This window comes from Lepidochelys olivacea (assembly GCF_965140295.1).
Source record: "Lepidochelys olivacea isolate rLepOli2 genome assembly, chromosome: 10".
NCBI lineage: Eukaryota > Metazoa > Chordata > Testudines > Cheloniidae > Lepidochelys > Lepidochelys olivacea.
The window spans coordinates 44,013,726-44,027,360 of NC_140420.1; the positions used below are offsets into that span (position 1 = coordinate 44,013,726).

The 13,635-nt window shown below is 45.1% G+C and overlaps 1 protein-coding gene across 4 annotated transcripts; it reads right to left on the bottom strand.

Moving 5' to 3' along the window:
• Positions 1 to 462: 462 nt before the first annotated feature.
• Positions 463 to 12,900, bottom strand: SENP8 (SUMO peptidase family member, NEDD8 specific). 4 transcript variants are annotated; one of them, XM_084641990.1, is made up of 3 exons: positions 12,757 to 12,900; positions 8,173 to 8,243; positions 463 to 3,586 (listed from the first exon to the last, which is right to left on the bottom strand). In XM_084641990.1, the coding sequence occupies exon 3, from the start codon at positions 3,541 to 3,543 to the stop codon at positions 2,905 to 2,907; it is 639 nt and encodes a 212-aa protein (XP_084498116.1). In that variant the 5' UTR covers positions 3,544 to 3,586; positions 8,173 to 8,243; positions 12,757 to 12,900; the 3' UTR covers positions 463 to 2,904. The 4 variants fall into 4 exon arrangements, with proteins under 4 accessions (XP_084498116.1, XP_084498118.1, XP_084498119.1 ...); XM_084641992.1 differs by having other exon boundaries at positions 8,173 to 8,298; XM_084641993.1 differs by lacking the exon at positions 8,173 to 8,243.
• Positions 12,901 to 13,635: the final 735 nt, after the last annotated feature.

The window sequence follows — 13,635 nt, forward strand, 5'->3', positions numbered from 1 at the left end:
CAACTGTAAAAGAGAAACTATCCAATAAACAGAAATTATGTTGCTTTTGGGCTGCTTAGCAAAGGGTGGCAACAGCAACTTCTCCTCTCTCTATGCTAAAAGAAAAGGAGTACTTGTGGCACCTTAGAGACTAACCAATTTATTTGAGCATAAGCTTTCGTGAGCTACAGCTCACTTCATCGCTTATGCTCAAATAAATTGGTTAGTCTCTAAGGTGCCACAAGTACTCCTTTTCTTTTTGCGAATACAGACTAACACGGCTGTTACTCTGAAATCTCTCTATGCTGTAATCCCATTACTCTGATGAAAAGAGCTAGATAAGAGGAAGGCATTATTATTACTGGATAACATGATGTAGGAACACCCTCCCTCCCCTTGCTCCTCACCCCAATCATTTTGAAAATGTAACCCATCAAACAACAAACCCCAATTCTACAAAACAGAAAACACTTGCTTTTTTAATTGGTATCTTTCTTTATTCTTGGTACTGGATTCTCCAAGTGACACATCTGCCTGGGAGGAGGGAGTCGGAGGTGGATTGATTTATTTCCCCCTTCTATCATATACTGTAATGATCAAAGCTGGAAAAGCATTCTCCCTGGCCTAATGCTGATATCACATCACAGACAGAAGTATTTCTCTGTATTAACTGAGCAGCTAATCTGCAATGGATATTAGAAGTAAGTGTCTGCACCTCAGTGCTGCAGGGCAAATGAGTGGGGATGTGTGTGTTAGTTACTTCTTGGTAGCAGCAGGGGCAACAAATAGGAATGGGGAGAAAAACAAGCAAATTACAGTACCTTATAGTGACCAACCCACTGTCCTGCCTCTGACCCACAGTGGGAGGCTGTCCAAGCAGTGCAGAATGTTGTGTTCAGCTGGGCAATGCACTTAGCATAAAGTGACTCAACAACCCTATTTTGTCAGACAGCTCCAAGGATTTCAGACACAGGTCAGTGGAACTGACTTTTCCCATGTACTCAAGAAGATAAAGAGAAAGCAGAGAGCCAGAGACAAATCCTCCCTTCTGTCAGCACTGGAAAGTCTAACAAGGATCATTACATTACGATCTTTAACTCCCCTCCTCCCAATCCCACAATCACTTCTGTTTATTTGACTGGGCATTTTGGAAGAATTGATTGGGCCAGATGCTCATTTGGTATGAATCAGGGTTGTGCTGTTGAAATCAATGGAGCTGTGCTGTTTTACAAAGGCTAAGGATCTGGCCCACTGTCTCCAGTGAGGCTGTTGGTTACATATTCATACTACTTCATTTTACACTGACATCTCACTCTTCCATCAACATCCCCTTCTCCTGACAATGGGCCCTACTTTCTTGGATCCAGATGTAATCCAGTGCTGCAGCAAAAGCTTTTCTATTTTGAATTCAGAGTCATAGAATATCATGGTTGGAAGGGACCCCAGGAGGTCATCTAGTCCAACCCTCTGTTCAAAGCAGGACCAATCCCCAACTAAATCATCCCAGCCAGGGCTTTGTCAAGCCTGACCTTAAAAATCTCTAAGGAAGGAGATTCCACCACCTTTCTAGGTAACCCATTCCAGTGCTTCGCCACTTTCCTAGTGAAAAAGTTTTTCCTAAACCTCCCAAACTGCAACTTGAGACCATTACTCCTTGTTCTGTCATCTACTACTGCTGAGAACAGTCTAGAGCCATCCTCTTTGGAACCTCCTTTCAGGTAGTTGAAAGCAGCTATCAAATCCCCCCTCGTTCTTAACCACTTATATTTGGTATGATAGACAAGTATACTAAGGATTAACAGCTTGATTTTTCAGAAGAGTTGCAGCTACCATTGATGTCAGCACCACTGAAAAATCAGACACTATACTTTTTTTCCCCCGTACTGATTTTTATTATATATGAGAAAGTCAAAGGCTTTTTTCTTTTTTACATTAGAAATATCAGAAATGTAAAGTCTGTTTTTGGGGGTTTTGCGAGAGAAGTTGTTGGCAGTCTCATGCGTATTCTGAGTTGTCTTAAAACTTGACTGGAAGGGTAGAGGTTTGGAATCGGAGGCTTTCCCCCAACTTTTTGTATGATATTTGTACAAAGTATGTGTTGATGAAAATAACCTTTATTCACTGTTTAAAACACTTTCCACCTCAATCAGGTTTCACGTTCTTAGTACTTGTTTTGTCATTCTTCTACTATCTTGAAAACTATCCAGTGGTTCAATCATCCAGGATATAAAAAAAAGTGTATTTCTAATATAAAAACAAGAAAAATTCAGGCCTTCGTTATACAGGATGTAAAGCAGCAAAAGAGAGCAAAAATAACTTTTCTGCGTCTTACCCTTTGAAGCACCTTTAAATAACCTACACCATTACTTCTGATTTTGCACTCTCAGATCACAAGATATGGATATCTCAATATCAAATTTTTGGGCAGAATTGTGTAGCTAGACCCCTAAATCCTATAACTTGGAACCACAATTAAAGGCAGGGACAAATCAGAGGTGTCTTTTTAAAATTAGGCCTGTGTATGTAAGATGGATATCACTGAACCAGATTAGATTTAGACTAGCAATGTCCATAGAAAATTAAAAATCATACAGTGAGGGCTCATTGCTTACTGTGGGGGTGAGAGGAATCTTCACCAACCTAGTTTGTTATAGCCAGAAAAGTGCTTGAAGTAATAAAACTTCCTTTAAGAAGGTTCTGCTGAACACAAAAAGTGATGTTACCAGTACTTAAGTCTGAAGGCTAGTGGGTTGTAGAGGAAACTAAGGCTTTTCAGCTGGGGTAGTGCAGGGTGTAGCCATGCTGGAGGGGTTACATTCTTTCTGTGGAGAAATCCTGTTCATGGATATCTTCCCTCAGGCACTGGGGGTGGAGACTAGAGGACTGGACAGGTAGTTGTTCGAAGCAGGGACAATTACATTTAAGTCATTTGCGTGCAAGTTTGGCAATGAGAGCTTTCCATTCTGCCCTCTTCCGTGTGATATAAGGAGGAGTGAGGAGCTGCAGTACTGGTTCCTGCTGTCCCCTAAAATATCCCTGACACAGAGCCTCTGTGTTACAGATCACATACATTCCACAGTCATAGCTGTTCTGCTGTGCAGGGGCCTTCTCCTCTATGAAGGCCACTTTGTCTCCGCTTTTTCCCAGAAATGCCTCTAGCTTTCCTGCCACCAGCTTGGCATGGGCAGAGTTGCTCTTACTGTGGGAGTCATAATGAGCAAAACAGTTTTTGTCCCGGAAGTAAACCAAGAGGCTCCAATGGGTGCCCCCAGCAGCCTGGTTGGAGTTATCATTGATGGCCAGGAACACAACCTCCTTGTGCGGGAGGCCCAGCGGCTTCAGGAACATGGCTACCTCCTCCTGGCTGGTGGCACACTTGATGAACTGAGCCACTTCAGGGCTGACAAAGCATACTTGTTCGGAAAAGTCTTGGAACTGGTTACTAGAAAAGTACTCAAAGGCAAACCCAATGATGTGGTCATTAAGCCAGCTGGGGGGATCCAGCAAGGAAACATCCGACTGCCTCAGCAAACTGTCCACATAACTCAGAACAACAGGGTCCATTCTGCACAGGCAGGGGCCACAGCACTCCAAGAAAGGTCAAAAGCTAAGATAAACCAAAGGGGATAAGATAAGTTACTATGCAAATAGGCTTCACATAGGCTTTTATACTGTGAAGAAGCAACTATATCTGACATTGAGTCGTGAAAACTAAGGGATTTTCCCCACCTGTAATTAAGGAACAAGGGTTAAACAATCTATCACATTTCAAGAAATGTAAAAAGGGAGAGAGAAGGGTGGTTTGCAAGTACATTCCCCCTACCCAGTGATGTGTGATGGAGACTGCATGGGGCCTCCTGGATCCCCAGGCTAATGCTAGAAACTGCATTGCTGTGTTCTCAATAATACATTGGAGAGGAAAGATGGTTCAATGGTTGGAATGCTAGTCTGGGCTGGGGGGGAAGTGGGTTCAATTCCTGCTTTGCCACAAGGACTCTGTGTAATCTTGGGCAAATCACTTGGTCGCTCTCTACCTCACCTGTAAAATGGGGATAAACAGTAATTCTCTACCTCCCAGGGCTGTTGTGAGAATAAACACATTCAAGATCATGAGGTGATTGGACACTATGGTGATGGGACCAGATAGGTACCTAAGATAGACAGATGGATGCATGGCTCATCATATCAGAAGAACCACTTGATCCACACAAAAATGCTGGTCTTCCAGCATGATGGAAAGGCAGCTGCCTATAATGGTAGGAATACACTAAAGAAAAACAAGATTACTAACATGATAAAACTCCCCCACATGAAAGCACTCCTTAGGACCCAATTTAGCAACTTTGTTAACTTCCTGGACTGTGTAAATCTATATCAAGTATGTATGTGCATTAACCCCAGCTGAAATCCTCGCTTGACAAACTTCTGCTCAAAGAGAAAGGATTTAGTAGTTATACTGTTTACTGGCCTCCTGACTAATCATAAGGAAGAGGTGTTGCAAAAAAAATTAAGGATGGTTGCTCTAAAGAGTGGCCTACCTCAACAGTTAGCTCATGTTGAGATTCTTCTCTGGACAGTTCTAGGTATCTATTTACCCCTCCTTGCTTCAGCAGGCAAATAAAAACAATTGAATAACCCTACACTGCCCCCAAATACCTGACCTAAAAAGAGATTCAGGTCCCAAATGAAGATTTTATTTAAAAAAAAATGGAATTCAACAGCTGTTTGGGGATTTAAATTTCCCCCGTAATGTTGGAAACCTAAACACAAAAGCATTGTGTACATGTATGTATTCTCACCATGGGGTGAATCACAACTCAGCAGGTAGTTATGACCACCCCACCCTTCCCTTATTGCAAAATAGGAAGGAGATACTGGGTTAGTCCTGGTACAGAAAAAGATTGAGAACCTCTGGGTTAGAGCATAAGAACTGAGGTGTGAAACTGACTAACAAAGGTGAAATTGACCAATCTAATGTCCAAGGTAAGTGAAATGCACATTAGTTAGACAGTATACTTAATAAAAATGAAGTCAGACTTTAAAATCAGATTTTTAAAACTCTGTATTTTTAAAAATATTTTTAAAAAAGTATCAAACACAAGGACGGAAAAGAGCTAGTTAATAGTAAATAAGCAGCACTGGCTGCACTTTCAAGCCCAGATTAGGATTTGCCCAGTAGAAGATTCCCCATGCTGAGGGAAATTGTTCAGTAGTATGGGGCTGACAGTGACTTCTATGCCTCTGTATTTCCTCCTCTGGCCCAAGCATCTCCATGCCTGGTGATCCTCAACTGCTAAAACATGCTGGAGTCCACAGGCTGCTCTGAAGCTGCTCTACGTAATGCTGGGTACTAGGCTGACAGATTGATGGCCCCAGAATCAGGGAATTGTAAAGGTGACTTTAAATCTCTTTTGCCCCCACATGCTCCTGAGCCATGCCATGTGCAGCACGGAAGCAAGCCAGCATCTGGCCCTATACTTCCAAAGTGCTGTGTAAAAATTAACAATAGGTTTCAGAGTAGCATCCGTGTTACTCTGTATTTGCAAAAAGAAAAGGAGGACTTGTGGCACCTTAGAGACTAACAAATTTATTTGAGCATAAACTTTCATGAGCTAAATTTGTTAGTCTCAAAAATTAGTAAGTATCACTTTAGTATGATTCACTGTAACCAAGGCAACACCTATCCATTATGATAGAAAACAGCTGGAGCATGGTTTGTTTACACATTAGGAAGGAATGGATTTGGACTCTTCCTCATGGCAACAAAACAAGCCTTTCCTAGGCTAGATACATGTAAATTAAGATAAGCCTAAAATTAATCTATCAAATCTTGGCAGGGTCCCTTTAACATGTGACTTTGCCAAAGAAAGCTTGTTAAATAGGATAACAATGACATGCATGTCAAATGTGTAATATACCGGAAGGAAGATCCAAGGTAACCTGTATGAAACAGGTTGGATGTGTAATATATAGGAAGGAAGGCCCAAGATGAAATATCTTACCTTTAAAAGCTCATAACTACTAATGTGCCACTGACAGCTCCAACACAGGTCAAATAGAAATAGTCATTAAAAAGGAAAGGGAGCAGCCATTATTATTTCTACGGAGCCAGACACAATGGTATCTGGGACCATTTCACATGTTAGTTTGGACTCAGATCCATTATTTCCAAATGTAAGGAGCAAGTACAATGGAACAACCTGGAGCTTAGGACAGTAGAGAAAACATGGAGAATGCATTAAGTCTCCAAAACTCCCAAACTCTCACTTAGCTGAAATTCTGGATAAACAGGTTTATACCTCGCAATGCAGTCTAAAAGTGGGATGTCTTGGGCCAGTCTCCTAATGAGAAACTTCTCAGATGTGTGCTTCATCTTTTCCCAGAGACATGCAGATTAGAACAGCAAACTTGCCAATCAAGCCTTGCAAGGATTAATGGTTGCATGATGAAGCTTGCATTCTGAACTTTGTTCTTTTTCCTCCCAGTGAAACTTGGCTTTCCTTTTTTTTTTTTAAAGTAAATAATTTGGTGGCTTCCCACAAGCACTCTCTCTTCCTGATTATAATGAACAACACTTAATTGCTACTAGCTACTACTTTTAATTTTATTGCCATCTGGAGCTGCTTGTACGAGCTGCATGAAGACTCACCAGATGTATTGCAGAGCTTAAAGGAGAACACTTCACAGACTCACATTCATTCCAGAGCCACTCAGCATAAGTGGTACATACGGCACCACAAATAGTAGAGCCAGATTGGAAAGTGCAGTTTTTCCTCTGTGAAACAGAACCTTCCAATTAAAACTAAAGATGAACTCTGTGTGAAGTTTGGATTTGGATTCAAACTTCTTCAAGTCCAAGTCACAAAATTCCAATCAGAACTTCCCCCATATCTTAAGGGGAGTCTTTTTGAACTCTCAGTTACAGATCTGACTTACTCTTTGTAGAGAATCTCTAGCACACCTCATCCAAAACCCCTAATATTTTAGAAGAAACACTGATTGGCTACAACGAGGACTACAGCAGTAATCAAGATTATGAACAAGAGTAATGCTCTTTGTTTTTTTGTCAAGTAGCTGGCTGAACTTGTGAAAGCAAAATATACTTCTTTGCCTCCCTGCTGGATAAAGGAACTAGGTATTGGTTTTGAAACAATGGCAGATGGGCATGCCTTCTTTCTGAGTGGAAGTTGAAGATCCAGAGTATTTGGGGACAGAGGAAAGTAATTTAAATAGAAATTTGACTTTTATATTAGTACGTGGGTTTATTCTATCAAGTCCCACTTCTGAAGTTGTCCAGATGGTTCAGTAATTTAAAAGGTTACTGTGGTACCTTGCATTAAGATGACTGAATTACCACATTGATATGCTATGTTCTTTTTTTCTGTCACATCTCAGTTATTGCAATCTTAAGTGCTACTAATAACAAGTAAAAAAACTAAGACAAAGTGTGATTCTTAAGTTAATGGTGTCCCTTTGAAGCCAAAATTTAGGGTGGTGGTGATGTTTTACTAACATTTTGCAAAACCTGAATTATTTTCATGAAACATAAATGAAGTCTTTTTGAAGTTGTGAACACAAACTGTGCCACACTGTGCTAGTGCATGAGAACCAGGAAGTGAAACTGACTACAAACTGACACAGAAAAAGTGAAAGTTTGTTTTTATCATCTAACCTCAGCAAAAAAGAACAAATGGTGAAGAGTGAATCAGATTTTGTTACACTTCTGTTTTAATAATATGTCTAAGAACATATGGACAGAATATTTTAAAATATGTTGTTTATTGTGCCCCTTTAACAAATCTACAAAATTTGGAGAAAGCCCAAAAGCCAGCAGAGGAAGATATTATCCAAACATTAGAAACACTGAGGAACAGAGATGGAAAATGATTTGTCCAAGGTCGTATAGGAAGTCTTTGGCAGAGATGGGAATCTAAACCCTCCCCTCAGCCCCACAATTTAACCACAGTGCCATCCTTCTAAATGATGTAGTTTTTGATAGCGTGTCAGTGCTTTTTCATAGATTCCAGGCCCAGAAGAGACCATTGAGGGTCATCTACACTTCAGTACAAAACTTATGGCACTAAGCCCTGGTCTACACTGGAGGATCGGGGGGGGGGGGGAAATCGATCTAAGTTACCCAGCTTCAGCTACGTGAATAACATAGCTGAAGTCGACGTATTTAGATCAACTTACCATGCTGTCTTCACCACCGTGAGTAGACTGCTGCTGCTCCCCCGTCGACTCTGCCTGCGCCTCTCGCGGAGCTGGAGTACAGGAGTCAATGGGAGAGCGCTCAGGGATTGATTCATCGTGTCTAGACTAGATGTGATAAATTGATCCCGGCTGGATTGATCGCTACCCATCTATCTGACAGGTAGTGAAGACATACCCTAAGTCTCAGAGCTGAGGTCAACTGACTGGAGCTCATAGGGCTCAGACTGTGGGGCTAAAAATAGCAGTGTAGACACTAGGGCCTGGACTGGAGCCTGGGCTTTAAGACCTACTCCCCTCACAGGATTTAAGAGGCCAAGCTCCAGCCCACGTCTGAATAACTACATTGCCATTTTTAACCCTGCTGCCTAAGTCCCACAAGGGCTAGCTATAGCCATGCCACAGGTCTTTTTATTGAGGTTTAGATGTACCCTGTGATCATTTAGTTCAGGGGTGGGCAAACTTTTTGGCCTGAGGGCCACATCTGGGTATGGAAACTGTATGGTGGGTCATGAATGCTCACGAAATTGGGGGTTGGGGTGTGGGAGGAGGTGAGGGTTCTGGCTGGGAGTACGGGCTCTGGGGTGGGGCCAGAAATGAGTTCAAGGTGCAGGAGGGGGCTCCAGGCAGGGGTGCAGGCAGTGGTGGTGTGAGGGATCCAGCTAGGGGTGTGAGTTTGTTTGGGGGTGGAGCTGGGGATGAGGAGTTGGGGATGCAGGAGGATGCTCCGGGCTGGGACCGAGGAGTGTGGAGGGGGGGGAATCAGGGCTGTGGCAGGGGGTTGGGTGCAGCCTCCGGCCGGTGCTTACTTCAAGCAGCTCCTGGAAGCAGCAGCATGTCCCCCCTCATAGAATCATAGGGTTGGAAGGGACCTCAGGAGGTCATCTAGTCCAACCCCCTGCTCAAAGCAGGACCAATCCCCAATTTTTGCCCCATATCCCTAAATGGCCCCCTCAAGGATTGAGCTCACTACCCTGGGTTTAGCAGGCCAAAGCTCAAACCACTGAGCTATCCCTCCCCCTCTCCATCTCCTACGCAGAGCACGGACAGGAGGCTATGCTGTGCACTCCCCCGTCCATGGGCACCACCCCTGCAGCTCCTATTGGCTGCAGTTCCTGGCCAATGGGAGCTGTGGGAGTGGCACTTAGGGTGGGAACAGTGGGCAGAGCCCCCCTGGCTGCCCCACTGTTTAGGAGCCTGAGGGTGGACATGCTGCTGCTTCCGGGAGCTGCACGGAGTGGGGCAAGCCCTGGACCCCGCTCCCCAGCAGGAGCTCAAGTGCCGGATTAAAATGTCTGAAAGGCTGGAAGCAGCCCCTGGGCCGTAGTTTGCCCACCCCGATCTAGTCTGACCTCTTATATGACTCAGGCCAGAAGACTTCCTCAAAATAATTCCTACATCAGATTTTTTAGAAAATCGTCCAATCTTGATTTAAAATGGAGATTCCACCACATTGTTCCAATGGTTAATTTATCTGTTAAAAATGTGCCTTATTTCCCATCTTAATTTGTCTAGCTTCATCTTTCAGCTATTGGATTGTGTTATACCTTTCTCTGCTAGACTGAGGAGCTCATTATTAACATTTGTTCACCATAAGTACTTATGGTCTGTAATCAAGTCACCCCTCAACCTTCTCTTTATGCTAGATAGACTCAAGGAGCTCAACCTATCACTATAAGGCGTGTGATTAGAGGATTAGAAAGCATTCTCGTGGCTCTTCTATGAACCCTCTCCAATCTGTCAACATCATTCTTGAACTGTTGGCACCAGAACTGGACAGTATTCCAGCAGCAGTCACACAAGTGCTTTACAGAAGTAAAGTAACCTCTCTACTCCCACTAAACATTTCCTTGTTTATACATCCAAGAATTGCATTCTCTCTTTTGGGCATAGCATCACACTGGGCTCTCATGTTCAACTGACTATCCACCATGACCCGCAAATCAAAGTCACTGCTTCCCTGGATGGAGTCCCCTAGCCTGTAAGTATGGCCTACATTCTTTGTTCCTTGATGTATACGCATTAAAATGCATATTGTTTTCCTGTGTCTGGTTTACCAGGCAATCCAGATCTCTCTGTATCAGTGACTTGTCTTCATTAATTATCACTCCCCCCAATTTCTGTGTCATCTGCAAACTTACAGTGATTGTTTTCTTCCAGGTCATTAACGTTAAATAGCATAGGACCAAGAACAAATCCCTGCAGGATTTCACCAGAGGAACACATCCATTCAATGATGATTCCTCATTTACAATTACATTTGATAAAATGGATTAAAAACTAGCTAACTGATGTAATTGTAATGTGTCATGTTCATTTGAGATCTCTTTCTGATTTTTTTAAATCTAAATGTCATGCACTACCAAGTCAAAGTCTAATTTTCAATGGTATTGAAATCTGATGGGATATTGATTTCTACTTTGTCATTGATTGTCCTGGACTACTAGCATGACTAACACCAAACTGTTGTTTGCAGAACACTGTTAATTTAATCTACATCTTCATATATGTCAGAGCTGCCTACTATGTTCTATTATTTAATTCCAGCACAATAAAACATCCTTCCAAAGTTATGAAAACTTACCAGCCGAAGCACAAGGTTTACTCACCCTCCCCTTACAAGAAGTATGATTATTATTTACCAAAAACTAATAACTAACTTGTCAATTAAAGGTTATGCACTGCAGGCTAAGTCGAATGTTGCAGGGCTTCAGTTAGGTTCTAGATGGTAGAAGTTGTGAGAACTGTTAAAATTTTTCTCATGCCTACATTCAGAAAAGACTGCATCCACAGACAATGCCTAAGCCTTCCAGTTTGTTATCAAAGCTCAGAGATCAGCCCACTCCAGCTGCAAGATGGAATAGCATTTTTGGTATTTACATATCAATTAAGCAAGCCTTAGAATTCTACTTCGCTTCAAAAGCTTATATGGCAATAAAAAGCCTTTGAACCTAAATAAAATTTACACAGGCTAGGACTGCAGCTATGGGCTTATATTTGACTCAAGGGTGGGGGGCAGGGAGAAAGATGTGAGATCAGCGGAGTACAGCAATCTGATCTGGTGGAGATGAAGCTTTGGGGAAAAAGGGGAAGAGAAGGGGAAAAAAATCACTTCAGATAAAATAAGAATCTGGAACTTAAGTATAAAAATCAGAAAGCAAAGTGGATCACTATTCACTTATTTTTCAAGCAGCATTTATTCAAAAGGCCTAAATCAAGAACATACTTAAAACCAAAGTGTGCATCTTCCTCCTGAAAAAAAAATACCATTCCGTATGGTGGAATTCAGTCATAAGAATTGCTTTGGGCACTATGTTGTCTGATCTTTTAAAAATAGTATCCACTGTAACTGACATGATAACATAGCTATCAGGTGACATAGCTGATCTCAGTGTTTTTAGATGGTATACTCTGACCATTTACAAATGTAGTTATATAATATTAGACGATAAGAGACTGTCACAGGATTGCTGTACCTCTCTGACTGGGTATGCTGCTATGCCTCAGTTTCCCTTCTTTTGAAGAATCAAATGCCACACAATTGGTGTTTTAAATATGTCTCCTCTTCTGAGGTCTGAAGGCCATTCAGCTCTTCACCCTTGTGTGTGGAGTCCCCAAATCCTTTCTGGCCCTCTTCCTAGGGCTTCATAGATAAACTTGTATCACAGCTTTGCTATGCCTCCCTAACAAGACTTAAAAATAATCTTGTTTCTGCCCCAACTCCCTCTATAACAGGAGCTCTACTGATCCATCCCTTCCGTGAGGTGGCAAATTCCTGTTCACTTCTCCTTGTCAGGCAGAGGAGGGGCTTAAGCCTGGGGTCTACCACATGCATCCCCACGTGAATGCTCGAAGTTTAACCACTGCGCTAAAGATGATAAAACAGCTGCTCCTCCTCTCCCATCCAGCTGTTTTGTGGAGTTAAGTGTTGGGCTGCATAAGCGGCTTGTGTGGCCTTATCACAAGGCAGGTGTGGTCACAAGCTGCCTATATCCCCCTAGCTGGTAACTCACCAGCAGATAGGGGCCAAACCCTAAGAGAATGGGGTTCCTCACACTCCCCTCGCCCTACATCTCCTACGAGCTAACGCGGGCAGATCCCCCTTTGAACTGAAAGAACCCGAAGCTGTAGACTGCGGGCGGGTCATGCTGCAAAGCCCGCGGGGAAGGCTCAGGCAGGGCACACAGGGGTGTGGCAGGGCTAGCTAGTTTATGGGGTAACGGAGACGGGGGTGCTTCTCGCTCGAAGATGCTCCTGGGAGGACAGAAACACGCGCGGTCTGTCCAAGGCAGGCAGCTCTCCCCGCGGGGTGCAGCAGGCACCGGCCCCTCCTGCCCGCGCGGCCCGCACAAGCGCTTCTCCGCGAGGCAGCGTGGGGAACCCCCCACCCGGCTCAGCTGCTGCGGTGGCGAGCAGCGCGCAGACCCGAGGGGATGACGGGGGCTCCAGCAGGAGGGCGGGCTTTACCCCCTGAAGACAATGTGTGGGGCTCGAACCCCCGGTGAGGAGCCAGAGCGGGCCCGACCCACGCCAGGGAGGAACCCTCCCCACACCGCCGCGCCTCACCTGCCACCTCATAGCTCGGGCGCCAGCTAACCGAGACAGTCCCCCGCCAGCCGGCCCCTGTCAATTTGGTTGCTAATAACAGCCGCAAAGGTAGAAAATACACTGTCGTAAACCGGCATTGCGATGTACAACGCCCGTAGTGTGGACACGGGAAGGAGGGGTCAAACTAGCCCCGCCCCCAAAGGGTGCTAATTAGCATAGGGCTCCAAATGAGGTAACGAAAGCGACGCATTAAGCTACTGCGCAGGCGCAGAAAGAGAGCGCGGAAGCCGCAGATGGCTAGAGGAGCGTGACTGAAGAGCGGGACCTGAGCTGGTAGGGGGCGTGTTCTCTCGAGGCTCTGGGGGAGTGTCGGATCCAGTGGCCTCAGGGGAGTGTCGGGGGCGCGGCCGGGGGCGTGTCTGAGTAGCGTGGCCGCGCGGGCTGGGCGCGGGTCCGCGCATCTGCCGGGAACGCGCGCGGTGTGTATCGCGCGCAGGCCAGTTGGGCAGTGCGAGACGCGCAGTATCTGTGCGAGCCAGGGCGGGCGGGAGCCGGTGGCGGAGGAGCCGGGAGAGCGACCTCCCTGCCAGTGTCTCCGAGCGAGCGGCTAGGGCAGCGGGGAGTGAGCTGAGGGATGCGCCGCGTCCCCGACACCCAGGTGAGAGATCGGCCACCGCTGAGGGGACCTAAGAAACCTTCCCCCCCCCACATCCCGCGCGGGGCACGCCCCGCCATTGCCCCCCCCGGGCCCCGCCCAGCTTTCTCTTTCCTGCGTCCCTGGCGGGGGGCAGCCCCGCCCCGCATCCCACCCCCCCCGGGTGGGGGAGGACAGCCCCACCATGCCCCCTCCCCCGCAGCCCCTCCCCGGGTGGGGGAGGACAGCTCCGCTGCCGTCCC

Coding starts and splice junctions, on each gene's coding strand:
- SENP8 (XM_084641993.1), bottom strand. CDS start 3,543: ATGGACCCTGTTGTTCTGAGTTATGTGGACAGTTTGCTGAGGCAGTCG.